Raw genomic sequence first — 26,199 nt, forward strand, 5'->3', positions numbered from 1 at the left:
GGAGTCCAGACTCTTTACTGAGAGAGAGAGAGAGAGAGAGAGAGAGAGAGAGAGAGAGAGAGAGAGAGATGGGAGAGTGGGAGGTCCCTGTGGCGTGACGTTACGATTGGCCCAGTGTCTTTCCTCAGCAGGGACTCGACGCCTCTCTCTCCCTCTGTGATCAGTGGGTGAGAGGGGGGAGACGAGCGACACAGAACGGAGAATCCGGCGTGCGCCTCGGTAAATGACGCCCACCATTCATACCTTCCCACTTACCGTTACGCATGCCTTTTCTATTGCATGTCAGTGTCTGGAAGTACCAGCCTATGATCCTCACCCTGCTATTTTATGTTTCTTTAGTCATCATCTCGTTGGCTCATCCTTTCATCACACCACCGGTCCTGGATCCCCAAACCACGGTCCTGGAGACGCCGGAGTCTGCAGCAGCGCACGATCTGCTTTATTTTCAGCCCATATCTGAATGACGGGCGGAAGGTTTGACTTCGACGACGGTGGGACTTACTGCGGGGGGTGGGAGGATGGCAAAGCCCACGGACACGGCATCTGCACCGGACCCAAGGGCCAGGGCGAGTACGCCGGGTCCTGGTCGCACGGCTTTGAGATAGTGGGGGTGTACACCTGGCCCAGCGGGAATACCTACAGGGGCTACTGGTCCCAGGGGAAGCGGCACGGGCTCGGCGTGGAGAATAAAGGGAAGTGGATGTACCGCGGAGAGTGGAGTCACGGTTTTAAGGGTCGCTACGGTATCCGGCAAAGCCACAACACGCCCGCGAGATACGACGGCACCTGGAGCAACGGGCTGCAGGATGGATATGGGATCGAAACCTATGGCGATGGCGGTAAGAAACCCTGTCTTGTAAACATGGCCCAGTGTTTGTTTAACCTGCAGTGTCGCTTTAACGGCCGTGTCTGACGATGCGCTTTATAGCCTGTATGTGTACGTGCGTGTGTGTGTGTGTGTGTGAGGATGCTCAGACTGAAGCTAATGGAGTCTATTGGAAATACACCAGTGCATGAATCTCCATCTGATATGATCTGAGTTGAAGCTGATATTGCGCACTGCGCACCAGGGTCAGCGCGCATCATTTACCCCCCCCCCCCCAACAACAACAAAAGAATGATTTATCACGCTTGTGATGTTAACTTGCTGGACACAGCAGGTTGATAGTTCCCCTCTTATTCCAAATACACATCTCATTTGGCAACTACCGGTTGCTCCTCATATGACTGTGGGAGGAGAGTGACTCCCGTTGCCAGCTCAGTGGCACCATGCCCCGGCTAGAAGGAGTTTGGAAATCAGAGCAAAGCAGTCTGTTTGGTGCCATTTATAGCCAGTCATCACCTACTTCTTTGCCACTCTTAACGGCAATAACACACCTCTTCCTCAGGTATATCTTTTGCGTAAATGCCAGCTTTCCCGATGAAAATTAACTTTAATTTTTATTTTTTAAGTGCTGCTTTTAACATAGTTAAACCTGACACGTTTCAAAGAAGAAATAATGAAAATGTTTTTCCACATTGGATACATATTCTAATCAACTTTCTGAATTGGAAATGCACAAATGCCTTCAGCCAAGTCATACACAGGACATTCTTTTGGACTTTGAAAGTGAGAGGTCAGCCGACTTGTCAGAGCTTTGATCTCACTAATGTGTGTTCACAGATTGTCTAGAGACCTGTGTGATCAGGGAGGAAACATCCTGACAGGCCCGGGAACACAAGTGCTTGCAAGCAATGCAGAAGGCCTATTACAGACGGTCCTTTCTGGTTATGAAACACGTGAAACATGTGTGAGCATCATCTCCACTAACGGTGGCCATACGGTGCAGTACATGCCTCTCAATTGATGGTTACAGAGGGCTGGGCTTGCGAAATCAGCTGATCCTCGGATCTGCAGAACATCTGGCCGTCTGACCCTGCAACATCCTGATAACTTGATCTGCAGGGTCAGCGATTTCAACTGTAGTGCAGAGCCAGCATGTTAATCTCACACTGTTTATCCATCTAAATTCCTGCCCGGGCTGGTATATCATTTTCTCTTCGAATCTGACCATTATGGCTTATCTAATGGTGTCGGTCAATGAGATTGGAGTGCTGGCTTAACAAGCCTTTCTTATTATTAGGATCAGGATTGCAATATGATGCTCTGAAGAAGCTACTGTAGGACATCACATGCTCTTTGGGCTCAGCAGCACCAAATGGGATTAATGAAGTATTCCTCTCATTATGTGACTCATAGCAACTCCCTGTCGTCAGAGACAAACGGATGGTGGTGAATGTGCCTACTGTCAGTGGGAGAGTTATTGGCCGCCTGAAAATAGGCTCCTAGCTGAGTGATTCACATTCATCCCAAGTGATCCTCGGTATCAGTGCCTTCATCAAATCTCTGTGATTGAGTTAGTTATGCTCACAGTCCCAGATCTGAGGGGAAGGAGAGAAAACATTTCATTAGCTGACATACTCTGCACCCCTGCAGCAAGGCTCCTCTGTGCTCGCACGTGCAACGCTGTTTCTTAGTGCTGATATAGAGAATATCTGGCCAGAAAATAAATTGCAGAGGAAACAGATAAACCTTCTTGTTGCTGTCTCCACTAGAACCAAGATAAACCCAAACTCACTGTAACTATGACGGTAAATGTTACCCACACATACGTATCTTATAATACGCTTCTGTTATCATCAGTGTTGGTGCAAACACTCCCCTGAATGACTTAGTCATCGAGATGAGTACTTTCGATTGTGTTTAGATAAAGTGGCCCCGATAAGACACAAGCAAGCACACACACACACACACACACACACACACACAAGCAGCATTGCTTCTTAAAATCATTGCGAGACCACTTTTCTATCATACCAGCCGATGCTAACTGTCTCTTCTTGGATTTGATGGGTAATAGAGAGAGTTTGTCAGAGAATGAGTCTTGATTTAAACAAACAAAGCAAAAATATTCACTTGGTAACAACAGGATTTCAAATTAGGGACTGTGAAAGCAATCTTTGCATTGTTTCATCCTATTAAGCAGTGGTAAAACAGTTGGGCCCCACTAGGATCTGATGTAGCAGCAGTAGTTGTAACTAATCTGATTCAGTGACTCTGACCTCTCTTGGTTCTTCAGGTACCTATCAAGGCCAGTGGATGGGTGGGATGCGACACGGCTATGGCGTGCGTCAGAGTGTTCCCTATGGCATGGCCACAGTCATCCGCTCTCCTCTCCGCACGTCTCTGGCCTCCCTGCGCTCTGAGCAGAGCAACGGCGCAGTGCTCCAGGACCTCTCCTCTCCCGCAGACATGCCGACAGGCAGTCGTGGCGGCTTCGTCCTGAACTTCCACTCAGACAGCGAGGTTGTCACCGGTAAGAAGAAGGGCCTGTTCCGCCGAGGCTCACTCTTTGGCAGCCTTCGGCAGCTGCGCAAGTCTGACTCTCGGACCTCAATCTCCAGCAAGCGCAGCTCGGCGCGCAGCGATGCCGCCATGAGCCGCATCAGCTCCAGCGACGCCAACTCTACCATATCCATCGGCGATGGCGAGCTGCCAGACGAGGACCTGCCTCTCGAGGACCATGTGGATGCCACCACCACTGAGACCTACATGGGGGAATGGAAGAACGACAAGCGCAATGGATTTGGCGTTTCAGAGAGATCCAATGGGATGAAGTACGAGGGAGAGTGGCTTAACAACAAGCGCCATGGTTACGGGTCCACAGTTTTCCCAGATGGCACCAAAGAAGAAGGGAAGTACAAAAATAACGTGCTGGTGCGTGGAATAAGGAAGCAGTTGATTCCGCTTAAGAACCCCAAAACCAAAGAGAAGGTGGACCGGGCTGTGGAGGCGGCACAGAGGGCTGCAGCCATTGCCAGGAGTAAAGTGGAAATAGCAGCTTCCAGGTACTGTGTTTATGTATGTGTTCATTCATGCTTCTGCATGCGCATGTGGGTGTGTATGCTGTGTACACACCTAAAGCAGGGCGAACATCCTCAGGACTTTATTGTCACCACTGAAGAGTCAGAGCAGTGGCCTGTAAGTGGAGTCCCATGACAACAGCGCCGACCTTTATACATCATCAACAGTCATGACGTTTGTGTAGCCAGTGTGATCATTCTGTTACGATTCTCTGCTCACATCTTTCATTCCCAGGGAGAGGGGTCGGGCATCCTGCGTGTGTGTGTGTGTGTGTGTGTGTGTGTGTGTGTGTGTGTGTGTGTTGGTCTGTGAATGTGGGAGAGAGAGACGTGTGTGCCTGTGTGTGAGCAGTATAGCCATACCTGCGCCCGGGCCAAGCGCGTCTCGTGTGCCCAATAACGATACCTGCTCCTCCTGCCAAGTATTGCTCTGATGTGGAATCTGCTCTTTAACAGGTGGATGAGATGTGACCTTTTTGTTTAAAGCCTCCCTCCTACTGGGACACAGTTCAGCCTACGCACCATCCCTTTGACATCCTATGGTTTCACAGCATCAGGGAATCATTAGACTGAAGACTGTGAGGATGTGTACAAGCTGTGACAGGGTCTCTGTGCAATAACAAATATTTTGATTTTTTTTTGATTTTTTTTTGTCTTTGTCTCCAGAGGTGCACGTGAATTTGCATGCATGAAAACATACTGACAAGCTTGTGGAATACAAACAAAGCAAAACACATGTTTATTTCTGTCTCAGACACACACCCGGCACACTCGTACTCACACACAAACAATGGTAATTCCAAAACAATTGTTCAGTCAACCAAATAATTAAAGACACGAAATCAGCTATGATTGAACTTTAATCAGTTAATCAGTTGAATCCTGCTGTGCACAGCTTCACAAATTTCCAGATTTTTTTTCTTTTATGTTTAGTGTAACTACACAAGACGAAGACTTGACATCCACAGGATTCTGTGAGGCTGTACGCAGCAGTGCTTTGAGCCGAATGCTAACGTCAGCATGCTAACATTCCACAGTGACAATGCTAACGGATGCCATGCGGATGGTTCACAGGTAAATATTTACCTTGTTCACTATTAGGGTTTATGTTGTAAGCATGCTACCGTTTGCGATTTATCCTGAAACACATTTGCTATTTGGTCGCTAATACCAAATGTCCTCAGTCACATTTGACCTGACGAAGGCAGTGGATGAAATCTTTAGGGATCACAAAAAGTTCTTACGTTTCATCCTGTTGGGAACAACATTTTATGACAATCCAACTAATGGTTGTTGAGACATTTCACTCAAAACCACAACTGTCCATCTCATGTTGGCGCTACAGGAAACGTCAGGGAATCGTCAAAGTGATTGTGATGTATCATCTGGTAACCATGAATGTCTTTTTCAGGATGAGTGACCTGCTGGGTGGCACTACAATAAGAATCAGGGGATCACCAAAGTCTTTAGGATTCATCCTCTGTGCTCCATGAATATCGGGACCGCATTTTCTGGCAATCCATCCAATATTTGTTGACATAGCCGTCTTCAGAGTCACGACACTAGCGTGGCTAAAGAAATTAGATTTGAAAGGATTTGTGTTCTGGTCATTTGTAATGGCTTTCATTATTTCAACATTTTTTAGTCTGAAGGATTATCAATATTTATTTTTAGCTGATAAAATAAAAGAACACACTCAATATGATGGAGACAATGAATAACAGTATTTCAATAATTCCTCTCCAGCGAGCGGGGAGAGAAAAGGCTTTATTCTGCAGATTTCAGGGGTATAAGATAAAGATTACATAAGATGGATTTAACATGCTTAGTGTAGAAAGGACTGCATACTGTTTGCTCCACAGATAGCACCCATAATATTATGAGTCTGTCTGTCTCAGCGAAGGCCAGCGAGGTTGAGACAAACTCAAAGAGAAAAATGGATTATGTGTTGAAAGAAAGAGCCATCTGATCTCCTATTTCTCCAAAAGCAACAACAGTAAAAGCATTCGAGCTGATACAAAGTCTTTATGGCAGGAAACGAGGTCCCCCGTACTGTAGTAAGTGATCAAATTGCTGGCCGGTATACGTGCCAATCCATCGTGTGCTGCTGGAAATCTGGCAGCCGGCTCCTCAGTTTTCTCCTGACTGAAATCTCTTTAAGACTATATTTGTGTAACGAACAGCTAGAATGGCAGAACAGGCGACAGTTGCATGTAAGCGGGTTATGCAAGTCTCATTATACAGTGCATGGCAAAAGATGATGCGCTCGTATCGATCCAGCTCTCTCGTCACATGACTCTCTGTCTTTGAATGTGGAGCGTACCCAAAGGGAGGGGAGGGGATGGAGACAGAGCTGGTGGAGGAGACGGACGGAGTAGGAATGGATTGAAGTGAGAGAGCCAGGGGATAAATGGTGATTGGATAAGATGGGGGATGCAGCGACTGTGCTGAGCAAGAGGTTTTGAGGTCTGGAGTGGACAGAAATGAAAAGAGCAGAATTGTTTTAAAAAGGGTACAGAGGGGGGGGGGGGGTGAATTACTGTACAGAAGAGCTATCCCATCAGCCTCTGGGGTGGAGCTAATGACGTCATGCTTGCGATCAGCCAATCGCTAGAGAGCTAGTGCGCTGAAGTGGAGTGGAGTTCTGTGTCTGTGACCCCCATTCACTGTAGTCAGCCTCATCTATGTAATATCCACTTCTGCACAACCAGCGTTCAGTGTGTGTGTGTGTGTGTGTGTTTCAGAGGCCTGTGAACTGAGATAAGTGCCATTGAAGAGTCTACCGTGTCATGATGCTTCTCCCACAAATCCTTCTTGTTACAGATCAGCAGTTTAGGTATCCTGGCGGCTCAGTGGTGTGTCAGTCTATACGCTGTGTAATCTACCGTAATGGCCTTTGTTCCACATACACTCGCTATGCTATCTCATTAGAGCAGAAGTCTTAAAATGAATTGTGTGTGTGTGTGTGTGTGTGTGTGTAGTGTTAAAATGACCTGACCAAAGCTGCAGAGTTGCATATTGGTTTACATTTTCTACACTGCTTCTTTCTTCTTCTCTCTGCTTCTTTTTTCGTAGTTTCAGTTGATGAAGCACACTGCCTTTCCAATGCTAAGACTGCTGAAAGAAAAGCCAAAACAAACAGAGTGTCAGCAAGTCCATGCGTAGAGGCCAAGGGTGTGTGTCCATTTGATAGCACTATTTGCTCTGCGCGCTCTAGTGGAAGCTTAACCAACACCAAATATGCAGGTCCACTGGAGTAGGAAAGATATTTATATGATGCTTATTTTTTCTTCACTGCAATCAGCAAAAAGCTGAGACTAATGATATGTGTTAAGTGTGAACCATCATCACCTCTGCAAGCGAGGCTGTTTTTGGCTTTGTTTTGCGTGTCCTTAAGTCCCACATGTAAATAGATTGCGTTTGGTTTAGAAATTGGATCGATTTTGGTGGCGATCCAAAATAAGTATAACTTTTGCACACCTGACTGTATGTTGATAGGTGTCCGGGAGATGACCGCACCAAAAAGACGATTTTAAACTTCGAATACATTATGTTGCAATTGCCATTTTAATCAGTAGTAAAACATTACCCATGTGTATCCATCCACTCTGTTTATCTTTCTTTCTCTCTCTCTCTCTCGCTCACACACACCCGCTCTTACAAACACTCACACACACACACACACACACACACACAGAGAGACTATCTATATGCATTCATTTCATCAGAACTCACCTCTCTCCACACAGGAACACCTCCCACACGCACAAGACAAACACATACATATAGTGCATGCGGTGTGTGCTACTCTGCTAGCGTGTCAGCAGTGAGTACTGACTAAATAAGGCATGGCATCAGTTGGCTTATCAGCACCAGCCAGGAATATATACCCGTCCCACCACTGATATAGCATCCCGCCATCTCCCTCACACTATCATCTCTCCTGAATGTCTGTGCGTGGGTGTGTGTGTGTGTGCGTGCGTGTGAGTGCGTGTGTGTGTGTGTGTGTGTGTTCACATAAATGGCAGAAGAGAAGAGAATGGGAGAAACTGTGTGTTTGGATGTGAGAGATGAGATAAGGATGCTATCATTTGGCGAGAGAACAGAGAAAGTGTGTGTGCTATATGTGTGTGCAGTGTGTGTGTGTGTGTGTGTGTGTGTGGTGCGTTTGTATCCAGGGGTGTTTGTTTATAACCTGCTGTGTGATGACCTCAGCCACTCACCACCTGCCCTTTTTGGAGAGAGTTATAGATCAGCCTGTGTTTCAAATTGTGAACAAAAAAATCCCAACACCCACAGTACATCATGTAAGATTCCATCTTGGCTGTCCTCCTCGACGGGGATGACTTCTTCTGCTCCAAATAGGAGCAGAGGTTGGGTTAATTTGTGTGTGTGTGTGTGTGTGTGGGCGTGTATGCTTGATCTTAGTGCCGGTGCCACCTCTTGTCATTAGTGCCGCCACACACCTTTCAAAAGTATGTCAAGTTTTTATGAAGTGGCAACATGTACAGTAGCAATGAGGCACAAAGCGTACAGTAACTGTAAGTGTGGAAGGGAATCAGAGTCATAGGCATGCCACATGGTACAGTATATTTATGTCTCCTATTTATGGCGATGTGATGGTGTGAGGTAACATAACAATTTATTGCTGACAGTATCAAATGATGCACACACACACAAGAAATACCCGGCCACATGTGCCTCATGTTATCTATATCAGTGACATGAATGACCAACGTCACTGCCAGCTTGTACATACGAAAGAGCTATTAATAATGTAGCTGATGCAATGGCGCATGCATGGAGAGTTAGTTGAGCGGTTTTCAAATGACCCACAGTGAGAAAAAAATGACATTGTGTCCTGTACTCCTCTTCTGTACTCTGCCATGTTGTCGTTATGGCAACTCAGAGTTAGCAGAAAGATGACACTCGATGGAAGCACGGAAGGAGTGTTCGAGGAATTGATGTAAGGAAAGGGCGATGTTGCGCTCAGCTATTAGGGCTTGGTAAAAGGGAAACTTTTTCACATTTATACGTTTTATGACGCACAACAATAGAATAATCCCTTATGGTCAAAGTAATTAATGGTGTCTCACTGTTACGCAGTAGACCAAATTCACTCTGATCCAGACGGAAATAGCTGGAAATACACAACTATTGGGAAGTTTGCCATGAAATTCATGGTTCCCACGTTTACTTTAGCATTTAGCTTACAGCACCGCTGTGCCCAAATACGGCTTCGCAAGAGCCACCAGCATGGCTGTGGATTACGAGTCTTGTCATTTTGATTATTGCACATCCCTGCAATCATGGTACAGGTCAATACACAGACTCAATTTAAAAGGAGGTGATGTTCAAAATCAGAGCATATACCAGGCAGAGGGGAGCAGACGAAGCATATTCTTGTCTCCGTTCCCAAGTGGGGAATATTTTGGCAGAAATCAACCCTCAGCCTGCAGGTCCAGGGTTAAACAGTGAATTAAACAGTGAATGTGATTGTATCTACTTGTCTCTGAATTCACTGTTGATGTAACAGTGGATAATAAGAACCGTAGTCGGTGGAGTGAGTAAGATATTGTATTTGACACACTGTGCTTTGAAATGTACAGAAATAACGAGTACAAGCAAATAGCGTTTCTGTTCAGTGAGCTCGTTCTCCCAGGATTTCCCCGCGTGTGTGTTCATGTGTGTGTGTGTGCGACCCTCCTGAGAATTTCCCATGACGTGACAAGACATGATGTAAACAATCCCAAATGTCAATGTGCAATCGTGTCTAACCACACGCACCCGTTCAAGAACTGTTATCATGTGTATCTTATTTTACATTGGTTCATGATGTGCTGTATGTCAATACTCAAACACGTGTGCAACATGGATCAATGGCTCTTAAGTCTACCGATGAGGTGAATCCAGATAAAAGTCATTGATTTACAAGTCCATAACAATTACATTATAATGAGCTGTGGGCTCTGCTGAAGGTGCTGCAGCTCAATATCACAAAGAGGTCTTTAGCAACTGTCAATTTAGTGCACGCTGTTGTGACGCTAAAGCCACTCCAGAGGCAGCAGCATTGGTGGGGAATAAACCTGTTAACTCCTCAAAATAGTGTCCACAGCTTGCAGACTGTGACTTAAAGTAGATATGCAGTGGAAAAGCAGAACACACTCTTTTATTGTATGTCATTTTACATATTGTCCTGTGTATTTTGGTTCGTTTTGCTATTTAGACCGTTGCATATATATTATGAAGATGGTTTATATGTCTGACCAACAGTCAACAATCCAGACATATTCAGTATCATCTTAATGTCTCAAAACTATTAACTTAATTGTCAAAATTGCCGATCTTTTATTCTCATTTTTTGATCGATTAGGAGTTGCAGGCACTAATCAAGATAAAGTTCAATACCGCCATAAATCAGCTCACTGAACTACTAAACTGACAGCTACCCAAGTATGACTGGTATTGTCTCACTGTATATATTCTGCTGTCATCCAACCATATTTCATACATAAGTTAACAGTTACAGTCAATCATATAGAGGCATTATTGTACATATGTGTTGTATAGATGTGTCTTTCATAGTAGTTGGCTTTTTCAGTCACATGTCTTCTATTTATCTCGTGAAATAGCATTGAAAGATAGATTGCATGATCATAATGTTTCAGCTGTGGGCAGATGTAACCTAATGCTCCTCTTGGCTTTGCACTGAAGAGGAAATGAATGGTTGTGTGTATATGAAAGTGTGTGCGTGCATTTGTGTGCGCAGTGGTGGCAGGGGATTGGAGGAGAGAGCACAGACCATCATTAAAACTATTCCTTAAGCTCAAGTGGTTACCAGGCAATGTGACCTTCACTCGCTCGCACAGGTCCAGCTTCGGATGTTGAGCCTCGTAGTTAAATGAGACACACCGTGGAGTGTCTGTCTGTGTGCGCCTGTTTTGCTGTTTTCAGCCAAGTTGTACACCTTTTACAGCGTATATTCACTTTGCCAAAGCACACTTTAGATTTGTCACATTTTGAAAAACGTGTGTGCGTGTGTGTGTGTGTGTGTGTGTGTGTGTGTGTGTGTGTGTGTGTGTGTGTGTGTGTGTGTGTGTGTGTGTGTGTGTGTGTGTGTGTGTGTGTGTGTGTGTGTGTGTGTGTGTGTGTGCGTGCAACACTTTACCCATACAGTAGGCTGTAGTGTGGGTTTGTTCATTTGCAAATTCATTAATACAGACCAGATGCCTGGTTGGACAGCTTGCTCAAGTGTCCCGGGCAGTTACCACGGTTACCGCCTCACCGCCGTCATCATCGTGTCAGCCATTTGTTGATTTTCTTTTATGAAGTAGCGGAGTGAAGAGGCGTCGTTGGTTCTACATTGTGTTGATTCATCCTTTAAGGCTTGAGCGACGTGTCTGGTTCCAGCTGGAGAATTACAAAAGATTGAAAGCGCTATGAAGTCACCTCAGTGTGTCCTTTATTCACACGCGTTCCCAGTGGGTCTCATTATGACACGTCTAACTAATGGTCCTTTTCAACTTCTCATGCAGATTTGGTGTGTGTGTGTGTGTGTGTGTGTGTGTGTGTGTGTGTGTGTGTGTAAATCAGAGTGAACACGGTCATTTGCATGAGAGGTAGCCCATTTTTCAAAGGCGCTGTTTAAAAGCTTTTGCATTCATGTATGTCTGCATTGTGTAAATGTTGCAGGTGTTTAATGGCTGCATAGTCGTGTGACAACAAGTCTTGATTTGCATCAGCAGAGCCCTGCGTGTGTGTCTGCGTTTGTGTGAAAACAGACAAATGTTGCCTGACTCAAACACAAAACCTGTAGATCCGGTCCTGAGATTCATCTGGAGCTCAGAATGTTTGACTTTAAGTGATGTTTTTTTCAGTTAATGTTTTGCTCCATTTCATTTTGGTGCTGAAACAAACAATTAGTCAGTGTGTCAATCAGTGAATTGACAGAGAGTGAACCACACTTTTGACAATAGATGAATTGTTTAAGTCAAGCAAGGATACCAAATAGCCCTCTCTGTGTGTTGTCATTTTAAATAGAATATTTTCAGCTCGGGGAAATTGTTTATCATCATGATTATTCTTTATTTCACCCGTATTGTGTCATGTAGTTATTTGTTTTTTGGGGATTTTTGTTTACTCATTGGTTAGTTTTTTCTGCTTATTTTGTGTGCTTCTTGTTTTTTTCATTTTTTTGTTGTATTTTTCTAAATTATGTTGGCTTCGTTTTTTCTTTCCTTTTTTGTCGTTGTTTGTTTTTGTCTTTATACTGAGGGAGGTCCGTTGTATAAGCCCCGTGGCCTCTTGACCTCTCCTATTACATTCTTATCTTTTTTAACTCTCGGGATTTTATGAAGTCTTATGTGTCAATTTTTAAAAAATGAACAAGGCTCAGGGATTCCTGTGGTGCTGAAAATTGATTGAGTAGCTCGCCATCACTCAACAAATGTAGCGGAGACAATAACTTTCAGAATGATTTCAAATAATCTGTACTTAGCGTGTATTGGTCATCTGGCCCGATCAGCTTAATACAGATTTGAGAACCCGAACATTTTATGGACAAAACAATTATGAGAGAATCAGAGAAATCAATCATGGAAATAATATTTTCAACCGTCCTTTGACGTCACAGTTAGGCTACAACATCCCTGTTTTCCTTGCAGTGTATGGTTTAGCCACCATCGCCCTCCTCCCCCCCCTCTTTTGTGCCATTAGCTGTATCAGCTGTGGCCATGTTTCACTAGCAGTGTTGACACAACGAGCACAGAGCTGAGGTCTGAATCCCTGCCACTGCCCTTCACCAAAACCAGAGGGATCATCTCAGCAAGGGATTCTGTGTCACTCTCTCAACGCGCCAATGAGGTCTCACATTGCAGTCAGAGGAGTGCGTATCAGACCTTCAAACATAACAGAGCTCGAAACATGCACAGTATTTATCAGGATAAAGTATATGTATATTCACAGTACTTTCTGAGAAGCACCTCGACACATTCACACACTAAAATCCTGATTCAGAGGCACACACACACACACATACCTGTACCATGTTTTTTTTGGACGAAGGCCAGTTGGAGTCTCAGTGGAGGGTTCAGTGCAGAGCTCCTGAATAGAGAACACCAGTGAGAGACGATTAGCTGTGTTTGTAATCCACAGCCCAAAATATCAGTCGAGTTTGTGGGATTTTTTTTTCCCCAGTTTAATCAAAACGGATTCTTCTCATTCTTCTTCCTCGAAATGTCTCTACCGGCCAGTTTATCCTTTGTATCATGAATAACACGATTATTTGGGACTAAATAAAAATGGATCCTGAATCATGAAGATACAGATAAAAAAATACGACAAGGCATTCAATTACATTATAGTTAAGTTTTAACAAATTTGTTTCCAGTCTGTGTTTTGATCAGCTGACCACCGGCTGGCTGAATATCCTCCTTATCAAACTCTCAGCAAGAAAGTCAATGTATTTCCCAAATATTGCATCATTTCCTTTAAGCTATGACAGTGCTGTGCTTTTAGTCAAGATTATTGTTTTCCATAAGGGATTCTCGAGACGGTCAGTGTGTCTTTCTCGCGCATACCCCTTCAGTATTTGTCTACAGTATTCTGCTGTAGACAAAGGTGTTTTCATTGCTGGACACAGCCACGTTTCATCCCTGCTCATTGATCCGTTTCCCTTGCAGCCTGCCGTATGCTGTCACCCTTGCAAGTGTTTTTCATATTGTTGCGCCATGTACGTTATTCAAGTGCCTTTTCTATGTTGGGCTTGCATATCTCTGCTGAAAAGAGTAACAGGATAGAAACAGAGAAAGACGGGGAATGTTCCCAGAGCCCCAGCCTGCCAAACCACCAGGATCTCCTGGGATCTAAAAAGCTTCAAGTACAGTAGCCATGCCCAAATATTCTCATTGTACCGCTCCATAGCTCTCTCTTCAGGATAAAGTTGGCTTATCTCGTAATAACAGCCACTTCGTCCCCCACCACTGCAGACCCTGGTAATGTGAGCCCAGACCTCAACCCAGGAATAATTCCTGAATAATTTCAGAGTTGGTTTTAGCCAACCACTAATGGTGTTCGTCACGCTTGAGTAATCCTGAATCAGCACCAGCCGGGAATTCAATAGCAGGCCTGCGCGGATACAAGACATATGTGCAGGGTGAACGAAGTGCTAATTTGTGCAGACGTTCTGTGATGTGCGGTGCTGCTCTTTTGGACCTGGGGAGGTGTTTTGGTAAGATACAGGGCAGTCATTTATGTTGCTGTATAATGTCCTTTCATGAGCAGATTCGCTCACTCAACAGGAACATCAAATGGAGCATAGACTTGAAATATGACTCCTGCTGTATGGCAGCAGTTTTCTCTTAGTCGTGGGCGATGAAAGCGACTGATGACATTTAAAGGAAGATTGTTGAGTGCTGATGTTTACCACGGGGCGAGGTCAAGACTAATCTTCTGTCTTATCATATACCGGTACTGTACGAGTCAGCATTCCAGTTACCGAGCTTGGACGCCTTGAGGAGGGGGAGGAAGAGGCCGTGATAGAGGGAAGAAAGATGAGGCAAAGAGGGGGGGGGGGGTATTGGAAGAAGCAAAAGGGTGGACGAAGGAGGGTGCAGAACTGTGTCAGCATATGTGAGGGAGATTCCTCAAATAGGCCACAGCCTGGGGAGCGATGGACTGAAGCTTCACTCGGGGGAACATGCACACACAAACACGATCACACACAACAGGCACATAATACGGATACAAACATACGGTGTTCTGCGGGAGGCCGAGTTATGAAAAACCTTAAAGGAGGCGGCACCGTGCCGCATGTGAGCTTGGGTTTGAAATTGAACCTGACAGTGAAATTAGAGGGACTGAGATGCATAACTCAGCAGTTCTAAATACCCGGGTGTCATTCTCTTTCTCTCTGCAGCTCCGTGTCTTCTTTCCATTTCCATATACCTTTTACTTGGTCTGTGTTTTTACCTTTCTCTCCCTCATTCTTTATCTCAAACGCACACACACACACACACACACAGACATAGACACACAATCCACGGAGACAAAGAGCCGCAGCTGCCGCACTGCCTGCCAAACTGACTCAACACTTTAACAAGCAATTCATTTGTCACATTAATGAAACGATCATGGATCTCACTGGGCCTTCATCGATTTCATCTCCCGAGCGGGGCTTCAGTCCAAAACAATTGCTTTAAAGTATTTGCTCTCTTCTACACTTTGTCCAAATTTCTACAAACTCATGTTTGTGTGTGTGTGTGTGTGCGTGTGTGTGTGCGTGTGTGTGTGTGTGTGTGTGTGTGTGTGTGTGTGTGTGTGTGATATTTGCATTTGTGCCAGCAGGTGCATTTACGGATTTAAATACCTTGATTTGCTTGGACCCATCCCCGGCTCTCAACCTGACAGGAGTGCCGGCAGAGCCCAAAACTAGACACGAACAGGTGTTGCTTTATATTCAGAGGCAGATCTGCTTCTAGCAGGGAGGCTGCAGGCTGCTGACAAAGTAATAGAACCTCAAACTTTTTCAAAGGTCAATCGTGAGCTTGCATCTTGTTGTTTACCCAGACTTTGTTTTGCCTCGTATGTGTGACAGTGCATTACATAATTTGGGCTGGAAAAAACGTTTGCCTGTCTTCATGCGTGCTCCTGCACATTGTCGATGGGCATTTCAAGCCACAAGCTCGCAGGGTAATGCATATTAAAGCTGCTGCAAGCAATATTTTAACATTAACAGAGGAATGTGTGCAGTTTGAAAGGGGTTGCTCGAAGTGACCAACACTTACTACGCAATTTCCAGAGAACAGAGAAGCGTTTAGCAGCTAAAGAGCCCGACAAGTTTGTTTGACAAAATTGGACCATATCATTTCAACGTTGTGTTTACCGCTTGTTGCGCTGCCCTCAAGTGGACAAAATAAAATCAATCATTGCAGGTTTAACAGTCCATGCATTGTGGAAGGTGCTGGTGTCGCTCGCTAGTTTGATTAAAAGTGAGCGTGCGATGAAATTCTCCGATGCCTGGAAGAAAACCAACCAACCCTTTGGTCTCTACGCTCCACATGCCCATGTTTTCTCGCCTCTCATTTCACTCTTGTTCCACTGCTCGATCACACCTCTACTCCCATCATTCTCTGCCTGTCACCTCCCACGACCAGACATCCTGTCTGTGAACAGTCGGCACGGCTTCCTGGGTCTGCCCGTGACTTCATGCCCACTGTACCGAAAGGGACCTGTTAAAACCCTTAGGATATGTCCCGGCCACGCTGTATACATTCATGAGGCATTCATGCCTCCTTTCATTTGCCTGCACATTTGACACATTTCAGAAATAGAAGCGTGTTTTTAATAACTCTTAGAAAGAAGCAAAGCATTGTCGGATATGTTATAATTTCTTAAACCGTATTTTTATCTGCAGCTGGTCAGTGTTTTCGAGAGGCTGTTAACACACCCTGAGTGTGTCCTTTGTCCGTGGGTGAAGCAGGGACTCTCTCCAGCCAGCATATGGCTCCTTATGCATTTTAATGGCTTACTCTCCCAGCGTATGAAAAACAAAAAACAGGACGGCCCAGAGTCCAAGGACAGAGAAGTAGTCTGAAATAGAGACATCTGTCCGTTGGGGTCACTCTGACAGAAAGACAGAGGGAGGGAGGGAGGGATGAGGATGAGGGGATGCAGCGTCAATAGACAGATGAAAAAGGAATCGGAAAAAAACAAAAACGGAAGCATTGATTGAAAGAAAGAGGGGATGGTGAAGGAAAGAGGGAGAGGAAGATGGATGTGTGGGGTTAAGCAGGGCACAAGGCACAGCTGTTAATACTTACAGTGACACTTGGACAGTCCATCTGGATCCTTGCATTCCATGTTGCACTGTCATGCATTGTGGAAGAGGTGCACTCGCTGTTCGTACTGAAAGCGACTAATCCACTCGCTTTAACCGATGCATATTTTTGCATATTTCGGTGTTTTTTGAAGAGAGTCCAGTGGCGGCAGTGTGTTGTAACTGTGAGCTCCTTGCCAGTGAATACGTCCTCCTATAATAATGGCTCCGTGTTTGCACAACCGCGTTTACGTGTACGGTATCTTGCGGTTGACTTTTCAAGGGATTTGTTAAGCAGGTCAACCCCTCGGGCCTCTGTCTGCCTCACCATGTTACACTCCCATAATATCTCTGAGCGCTAATGCTAAGCTCACATGGATTCCAGAAAGTATTTCTCTTCTGCCTTTTGGTTTTTGAGCATCAGCATCAGTATAGTACACGTGGATGCAGGCTGCTGGTGTTAAGGCACTGCTACGTATTGTCATTACTTTTTTAAGATGGACGTTTATTGAGTAGAGTTGAACCTCCCTTAGGATTCCCACGGTCTTTGAAATGTTGTAAAAAATATATATATATATATTGATTTTGCTGCTGACTGGCATGGGATTGAAACTTAGCTATCACTACACCACCTGCTGTTTGGATAAGTTTATATTGTTTTAAGTCAACAGCTGAACGCCTTTATGTTTAAAGCTCTCTCTGATTTGAATAATCTACCTGTAAATAAATATCATCTTTCCTGTCTTCTTGTTATAGGATCATTTGTCCATTTTCATGCTCTGTTTGAGTATGACCTCCTGATTTTGTCTTATTATTTAATATTTATATACATATTAAATAGTAAGTATATATACACATATATATGGTATCATTTAATTATCTTATTTTAGTTTTTTGTCAAATTGTGCTTGTATTGTCTACTTGTCGTTGAGGACGATCCCCATGAATGACATTTCAAGGGGTTATCCCTAATAAAGAATTTCCATATATATGATGCCATGTCATACCATATCGTGTGTGTGTATGTGTGTGTGTGTGTGTGTGTGTGTGTGTGTGTGTGTGTGTGTGTGTGTGTGTGTGTGTGTGTGTGTGTGTGTGTGTGTGTGTGTGTGTGTGTGTGTGTGTGTGTGTGTGTGTGTGTCCGTGCCTGCGTGTGTCCGTGCGCGCGCCTTTTGGGCTCTGCTCCAGTGTGGTTCAGCAGCAGTGCAGTGCTCCAGACTGGATTAAGGTCTTGCTTGGATGTGGCTGCGCTCCATTTGGAAAATCAGGATTTGGATTTGCGATAGAAGCACAAGGGGAGGTGTTATGTATGTGTTATGTTATCCCCAAGAGGGACAGGCTGAGTGATACAGCTCAAAGATGAGGAGAAAGAGGGAGGTATGGAAGGAGAGCAGGAGCGAGAAAGATAGTAGGGGATGAAAAGCCGATGATGACGTAAGTGTCGCGGATGACATGGCAGCATGCAGGCTCAGTCGCAGACCAGTTAAACAATAGTTTGTGTATGTTTCTCGATACCTATCACAGCTCCTTCAAACATGGTGCCACACATCCTCTTTGTGTCTTTACTTTGGAGTTACCGTGCAACTCTAATATAGTCTGTTGTCTATATGTGCTTTTTCCAGAACGGCCCATGCCAGGACAAAAAGCGAGGCTGCAGACCAGGCCGCCATCTCTGCTGTGCACGACTCTGAAATTGCCAGGGCGGTTGCTCGGGAGCTCGCCCCCAACTTCTACCAGCCAGGTAACCTTTAACAGCAAGTCTTCATACACAGCGCCTATCTGATATTTGAAAGTGTGGACATCACACAGCCTTAGCAGTGACGCGAAGATACTCGATACTAGATGTTTCCCCACTCTCTCAATGTGAAAGAAACACTTGGACTGCAGGTGCACTGAGGGGTTCGGGAGGTCAGCGTGTGTGATGAAATACAATACTTTGACTGTATTTCAAGTGGCTACATTTCCATGAACCCTTGTGCAGGCTATGAATGCAAACAAGGGTTTTCTGACATTTCAGACAAGACGCGACTGCCCCAGAGATGAAGTTGCATTCCTTGCTAAGATTATCACAGTAGCCTGGTTCAACATATGAGTTGTTGCACCCCCGACAGTGGGACATTTACCCAGTTCCTGATTACAGTTCCAGGACTGTAATCCAAGACTAGAGAGGTATTGAGGATGACTTCTAACGCCAGAATGGGGGCCTGCGTATGTGTATTCTGGACGGAAACCTCTCAAAGGCATGTTGTTACAGTTCGGAGATACTCGCTAAACTTTAGTCAATTGTCGAGTTGTCTTTCAGGTACGGTAAGTACGTGATGGTCAATGATACCGACTGCTCCCAGTACCAAGTACTTCTCATCTTTTACCCGGCGTGGAGGTTTAACAGGCGCACTGCCATCGTATACAGCAGCTCACAGGGGGGGGGGTCGACTGAACTCTGTTTAGTTCATTTACAAGGTAAGCAGAGTTTTATAAGGCAATGCCTGACTTATAATACCACACAAATAGTGAGGGGTGCAAATCCTTTTTGGTCAAAGAGGTGGGATCAGCGGTGGAACACAAGGGCACAAAGAGGGTAACATCAGAAAAGAGTGAATCAAATATGAGTTTTTAATTATTTTTTAAATGACTAATTCTGGTATTTTCTGGGAGCAGCATTTTTATCTTTGCTTAAATATAACATAATAGATACAAAAAACGTGACAAAAAAACCTCGAGTAAGCATTCGTCTACCATCCAGATCAACCAATGTTTGGTTAAAAGTTGAGAATTTCAGCCAAGCAAACTCAAACATTAAATTAGTCATTTGAAATTGTTCTAAATCCGTCATTTGCATGAGTGCCATAGTTGCTATGTCATACATTGTTTTGTTTATTTTTTATTTACAGCGTAAGATCTGTACGAGAGTTGCCTCTTCCACTCTTTGTAATATATTTAGGCCTATGAGCTAGCCGGCCTTGGGCCCTTGCCAGCAGCCACCATAAAATAGTGGGTGACGCATAGATTGACAATGGGACCCATTCAAGCACGTCCCTCCACTAAGCCGCAGAAATGGCCAGCCCGGGCCAGAGGCATCCTGCGGCTTGTTTGTGTTGTGGAAAACGGCGATCATGCTTGGCAGGCCGGGGGTTATCTCCGGGGTCCACAGGTCTGCGCGGAGAGTGTCCTTGCCTTATAAGTCAGATCATGAATGAGAAAGCAGGCGATGTCATAATAATGTGCAGCGCGGGGCGACATCTGAGCTGCGGTGTTCAATTCAGTTACGTAAGCGTGTCTGGTAAGCCCAGCCGAAAGCCAGACAGGCACCTGCAAAAAAAAAAGAAAACGCATTTCTTATGCATAAATTATATTTTTTGTTTATGAAAGTTATTGTAGAAGTTTGTATCTTCCAGAACACAAGAGCAGCTTTGGGAATCTGGAATGGCCTACGTTGTGCTTTGGCAGCGTATACCATGTTTGAGTGCAAACAGTTTCCCCTATGTGCAGCTTCCTGGCAGAATGACCATTACTGTTGTGTGACTTTCCCAAACTATTCTGCTTTGTCTACCACTACAGTGGAAATATTCTCACTTACCCACATCCCACAGCTTCTAATAAGTCCTCTCAGGGTAACAACCGGGGTCGAAACCCCTTGTTGTTTGTAATTGGCATTTCAGACACATAGCAGATTATCACCCAGATTGGGAGCGTGTACTTCAAAAGGGAAGAGAGGGTCGCAGGGAATGGGACCCTGACCTTTATGATTGGTTCACACACAGCACCCTGGAGGGGGAGCAGCAAGGGTTAGCAAGGCGTGGCCTGAGTGGTGACGTTAATTGGGCTATATTTGGTGCCGATGTGTGCTCACTGGGGCCTAATGGAGACATAGCTGAAATCCTTATGCACTGAGAGGAGATGGGCCCCGCACTCGCCACTCTCCTGGGCTGACGCAGAGCAGCTGTCCCTTCCTTCAGCCGGTCGCCAGGGTGCTGGGGGGGGGGGGGGGGGATCCCGCTTCGCCCTGTTTGACCCAGTCAACGTACACTTTGACCAGGTGACACCATGAAAGCCTGGACCTGTCAGGGCTGAAAACCAGACATGAGCAGGTGCTGCTTTATATTCATTGCAGCAGGTGCCGTGGAGTAAGTTTCATGACAGTTCAGCTGAACTTCAAAGTTATGCAGCAACTTCTTTCAAGGATACAGCATATTCATTATTTGACGACAGCAATGAACGGATCCTTTTCCAAACAAATTCCTAAAGTATTTAAAAAAAGTGTAGTATGAAAGGCAAATTTCCAAAAAAAACATACATGGTTCTCAAATATTGGGATGTATTTATAGCCGTAAAGTTTGTGCTTGTTTCAACGACCGTATTTGACTCTTTTCATTGAGTGCCGTCCAGCGCGCCCTGTTTCCATCGGTCACATGTTAGTTCACGTGAACGTGAGGCCTCCCATGTCCTTCTTTGCATGAAGCCACTTACAAACAAAGCACAGGAAGACCCTGATTACACGCAGCCAGTCGCCACAGACCAATGGGCCTACTTCATTTGCATGTGTGTGTGTGTGTGTGTGTATGAGTGCAAATGCGAGTATGTGTGCTAACATGCTCATTAGCATCCCAGTTTTGAGCCTTATCTTTTTGATAATAATCAAGATACTAGTGTGCTTGGACCCTACGTAACAGTAGCGGAAGTAATCTGGCTGAACAATGACGGCTCCCCCTGCCCATCTGCCAGTGTGAGTAGGAGGAAGAAAGATCTAAAAAGTTACAAATTGAGTCATGAAATATTAAATATAACAGTGTGGAGAACATGCTGAGATCACAACCCACTGAACAGACTTATACATATACGCCCCCCCCCACACACACACACACATTTACACACATACTGTACATGCATGCACACGCATACCGAAGCTCCCCTCCCGCTGCTGCTCTTCATCTCATATTCAGGTCAGTAGGGGTGAGGCTGGGTCTTAAAGAGCCGTTCTGTTGTGTTTTGTGAGAGTATTTCATCGCATGTGTCAGCGTGTGTGTTTTGCCAACAGTGCACCGGAGCAGAAAATGTGCTGTGGATTAACATGAGGCAAACTGTCAACCACAGCTTAACCAAAAGCGTGTATTCTAGTAGCCCCACAGAGACAACGATGAGGTACAAAAAAAACAGTATATATTACAGTTCTTAAAAAAGAATAAAATGCACTTCACTTAAATTTTATTTGTGCGGATTGGACAAATAAGTATTTTTGTCTTGGTCGTGACTAATACCATGGCCCGTTTTAATGACCCTCCTTAGGAGGCTGCAGCCTCAGCGTGTTGTTCAGAGGAAAGAAACACCACAGCCATTTGGGTAATTGAGTCCCAGTACACGTTGCAGCTGACCTGGAAGAAAAATCTTCCCTCACTCATCACAGTAACATCTCCAACATGCTAAAGTGTCAACAAAACAACCACAAATAGTGCGATTTATCAAAGTGAAATGTCCAAAAGGTTCTTCAGCAGCTTTCTAAAAAGCATGTTCAGCATATTTTGGAATCCAGCATTGTTCAGAAGTGTAGTGGAAGCAGTTTTAAATGACTGCCGTTGTTGCACTTCTATGTTGGCGTGAGGCTGTGGATCATTTTAGAGCCGAGAACCATTCAGAAAATGCCTGGAACCCCTCGCAGGAATCTGTCCCCAAACAGAGTGAAACTGCTCCGGGCCGCCCACGAAGCCCTAACTCTTATTGAGTTATGGTGTGAAATTAAGCGGGGCGGATATATTAAGCCTCGCTGATGTTCAAATGTCCCCCCTCTAGTCTCCTTGTAGCAGGTCTTATTGGTTGTGGCCGTCATGAAACAAATTAGGAATGCCATGCAGCTAAAAAATACTTCGGGCTTATGAGTACTTGTTCCCTTTATGTTTGTACAACTGCTCCTAGAGAGGATAAGTGTCAAATTTAAATCAATATGAATTATTTTCCACTGAATTACAGCATGTAAACTTAATAAGGGGCATGCATGAAGAGGCGTCTCGTAAATACTTTTGATTGCTCTCTGAGATAAGCCTGTTTTTAAACACAATAACTCAATACTGAACTCACCAACATTATAATCACATCACCACTGACTCAGTCTGTACTTTCTACTTTTACTACTATATTATTTCTATCTATATCTACATATTTCTTTCTTCTATCTATATTTCTATTTGAACTTGTCTTTATGGGATGTGCACGATTCCTCTCTGCTCATGCCATCTGATGTGCTTCAAACAAAGCAGCCATGTCTCTCTCTTAGTCACTCTGACACCATTTCATTTCGGCAAATTGGAAGAAAAAAAACAGGTAAACAAAGAGCCTGATGTCTCTAATATACATATGAATTCAGTACAGAACAAAGGGACAGATGAAGTGTCATTCTCACATGCAGAAGGCATTTACATTCAGATTCAGGCCCTTGTGTCCACACATTAGAGGACATAATGTCTATAAGGAAAATTCTAAACATATAGTAAAAGACCAGTGCGCATTTAGACGATACTGTGTCCACTCGCCCAGGACCTCAGTCCATAAATTCCTAAGGGAGAAAAAAGATGTAGCCAACAGTATGAGCTTCCCCGGACAAAAAAAACGAGTCATCACTGCACCTTAAGGTCGCTTCTCTTTATCTTTACAGCCGTGTTGGTTGGATGTTGAGAATGGATGTGACAAGGGCCTTTCCCGGAAAACAACATGCTGATAAAAGATAACGGCTGATGAGAAAAATGAGCCTGCAGAGGAGGCTTACTCAGTGACATGGTGTTTGTGACCCTGCATTAATCTGTGTATTTCCCCCTCTCTCCCCCAGTCTTTGCAGAATGATTGCATATATAATGTTGATTCATGAATATTTTAATTGAAAGTTCAACTGTGCTTTAGGGCCAGCTCTGATTTGACTCTAGCTTGCGGTGGAACTCTCCAGTCAGGCAGGATGGATCGCAGATTAAGAGTTCTCTGTACGGCTGAACAATTTTGAAGAAATATCGAAATATCTAATTGCGATTATTTTTGACTGATTTTGCAAACGTGATATGAATCGCGATATTAGCGGGAATGATCATTTTTACATCTTTATTCTCATTTCCATTAAAAAACATATTATAATTATTATGGTGTCATTTTTGCAGAGATTTGTACCAAACAAATATGTTTTCTTACGTCTGAAATTATGATGGAGCAGATTTAATTTGAAATTATATTTCAACACACATTTTGCCTTTAACAAATATTGCGCCTCTTGCCATTTGAAAATTGCAGTGTAGGCCGTGGCCTGAGCAAAAATGTCATGATTTAGCTGGATCTCCAGTCTCAACATTGAATTGTCTGAACCTCAGATAAAGTGGCGTTTGAATCTTGGTGGGCCTGCATGTTGAAAAGCTACACCGTTTTTAAACTTTTTCCAAAATCCTTCTCGAAGAATAGTAAGACGAATGGTTATGGTTTAGGCATGTGTTCATTATGTTAATGTGAGTCACCTCTCTCACCTCTGCAGGACCTGACTACTTAAAACAACCGCAGAAGGAGCCGGTGGAGATTAAAGAGGTCCCTGTTGAAAAGAACGAAAACGCCCATAAAGATTCTCCCCACTTTTACCGCAAAGGTACCACTCCTCCCCACTCCACTGTGACCAGTCCTGTAGCCACGCCTCCCCCCTCGCCTCACTCCAGCAAGAAGAAAAATCTGGTCGCCAACAGCACCAGCCGCAAAACCAGCAAAGAGGAAAAACCGTCCCGCAAGACAAGCAAAGAAGAGAAGTCAAGTCATAAGACCAGCAAGGATGAGCGGTCTAGTCGGAAGCTGAGTAAAGAGGAGAGGCCGGCCGTCACTGATGGCCCTAAAAGTTCTCATGTGCACGTCGAGGCTTCAAACAAACCCACTAATATTCAGCAGCCTACCCCGGCATCTACTCCTGCTCCACATCCTCTGGCACTGCCGGCCAATGGCCAGCTCCACACCGAGTACCACAGTTACTACGTGAAGACCGCTATAAGGGTCCAACGACCACCGGACCCTGAGGAGGATAGAGAAGAAGAGCCTACTATCCTGGACTTGGCACGTATGCCCCCACAACCCCCTAAGTCCTATAGTATCCCCACTCCTAAGCCAGCCTCCCTACGGGAGAACAAGAACGACCCGAAACTCAGGAAGCAGGATTCCCTAAAGCCAAAGAGCCTCGCAGACACAAAGAAAGCCAGTATGGATATTGCAGAAAACACGGAAGAAACAGTAAGTATCAGTGAAAGGAGAGAAAAATTAGTTTTGGAAGGAATAGTTTCAACATTTTGGGAAATACGCTTATTCGCTTCCTTGCCGAGTGTTTGCTAAAAAGATTGCCACCACCCTTAAACATAAGACTGGTATCAATTTTCTCATCTAACTTTCCCAAAATATCTATCTATTCCTTTAATACTGCCTACTCCTTCATATCCAGATGGTTAACAATCTTGTATGTGGATATGGATGTACTGCATGTTCATATCATTTGATTGTTGTTGTAGATTATTATGCGATATCTGATCTTTGTCATTATGTCATTTCTTTGCAGGGTCCTAACTCGATCCTTGTTGCTATGGTAATGCTGCTGAATATTGGCCTTGCAATTATATTTGTCCATTTTCTGACATGATGATGCTGTTTCTCAGGTGAGTTCATCTTTCGAGACACTTTTATTGTAAAAATGAATATGGAGCGGATGAATAAATGTATTTCTAAAGAGGTGTCTGCCCCCCTCCGCTCCATGTCTTGTGTGTCCATTGTGCCACAACGTGTCTGAAATGTGACAAGCAGCCAAATAAAGCCAAATAAAAAACTGTTTTATGTTGCAGTGAAACCATGGCAACCGGTTACAGTTGCATCACCAGGCCTTGAAAAACGAAAATGGCGCCAGTGAGACACGGGGGTGGCCGTAGGTGTTTAGGAATCAGCGTGACACCGACGACAATCAGGAGGAAGGCATCGCTACCACCAAACCTGTCATTGGGCCTTCTTACGGGCCAGCTCTGTGAATTAGCACTCCTTTGGCTTCTCTGAAAGGCTGAGGTGAAATGTTGTGTCTAGTGAGATTTAAAAAAAAGATTTAAAAAAGTTAAAAAATGCAACCAAACATACACAGTCTGGAAAAAAAAGAAGTAATTGAAACCCACGCGCGTGCTGATCCAAGCACTGGTCGCTGTAGGCCACTGCCTTGGCAGAGATAGCGGTGGGCTGATGGACTTTGCTGGAAGAGTGTGGAGATGCACTTTCAGATGACGGGAGCAAACAGCTGCCTTTCTATTTTGCCATCTGACGTTTTGATGGGGAGATGTGAGCCCGGCGGCCGGGGGTGGGGGGGGGGGGGGGGCGGGGGAGAACGGTCGCAGCGGGAGTGTGCTCGGGTGTTCGGAGCGTTTTTTTTGGGGGGGTTCACGCCACTCTTGCAACAGGAAAACTGGGCACGGCCGTTGCCAGCAGTCAGTGCTGGCACGGTCACGAGCCAG

The 26,199-nt window shown here is 44.7% G+C and overlaps 1 protein-coding gene across 1 annotated transcript; it reads left to right on the top strand.

Moving 5' to 3' along the window:
* Positions 1 to 130: 130 nt before the first annotated feature.
* On the top strand, positions 131 to 26,031 carry jph1a (junctophilin 1a). Its single transcript, XM_079291579.1, has 7 exons — positions 131 to 219; positions 340 to 839; positions 3,120 to 3,888; positions 18,340 to 18,458; positions 24,216 to 24,949; positions 25,269 to 25,365; positions 25,549 to 26,031. The coding sequence occupies exons 2-6, from the start codon at positions 461 to 463 to the stop codon at positions 25,347 to 25,349; spliced, it is 2,082 nt and encodes a 693-aa protein (XP_079147705.1). The 5' UTR covers positions 131 to 219; positions 340 to 460; the 3' UTR covers positions 25,350 to 25,365; positions 25,549 to 26,031.
* Positions 26,032 to 26,199: the final 168 nt, after the last annotated feature.

The sequence above is a fragment of the Melanostigma gelatinosum genome, assembly GCF_949748355.1.
Source record: "Melanostigma gelatinosum genome assembly, chromosome: 20".
Lineage (NCBI taxonomy): Eukaryota > Metazoa > Chordata > Actinopteri > Perciformes > Zoarcidae > Melanostigma > Melanostigma gelatinosum.

Bases quoted from the DNA above. Each gene is read 5' to 3' on its own strand.
- jph1a (XM_079291579.1), top strand. From the start codon at position 461: ATGACGGGCGGAAGGTTTGACTTCGACGACGGTGGGACTTACTGCGGG. The intron at 3,889-18,339 runs GTACTGTGTTTA...TGCTTTTTCCAG, and splicing joins GTGGAAATAGCAGCTTCCAG to AACGGCCCATGCCAGGACAA. The intron at 18,459-24,215 runs GTAACCTTTAAC...TCACCTCTGCAG, and splicing joins CCCCAACTTCTACCAGCCAG to GACCTGACTACTTAAAACAA.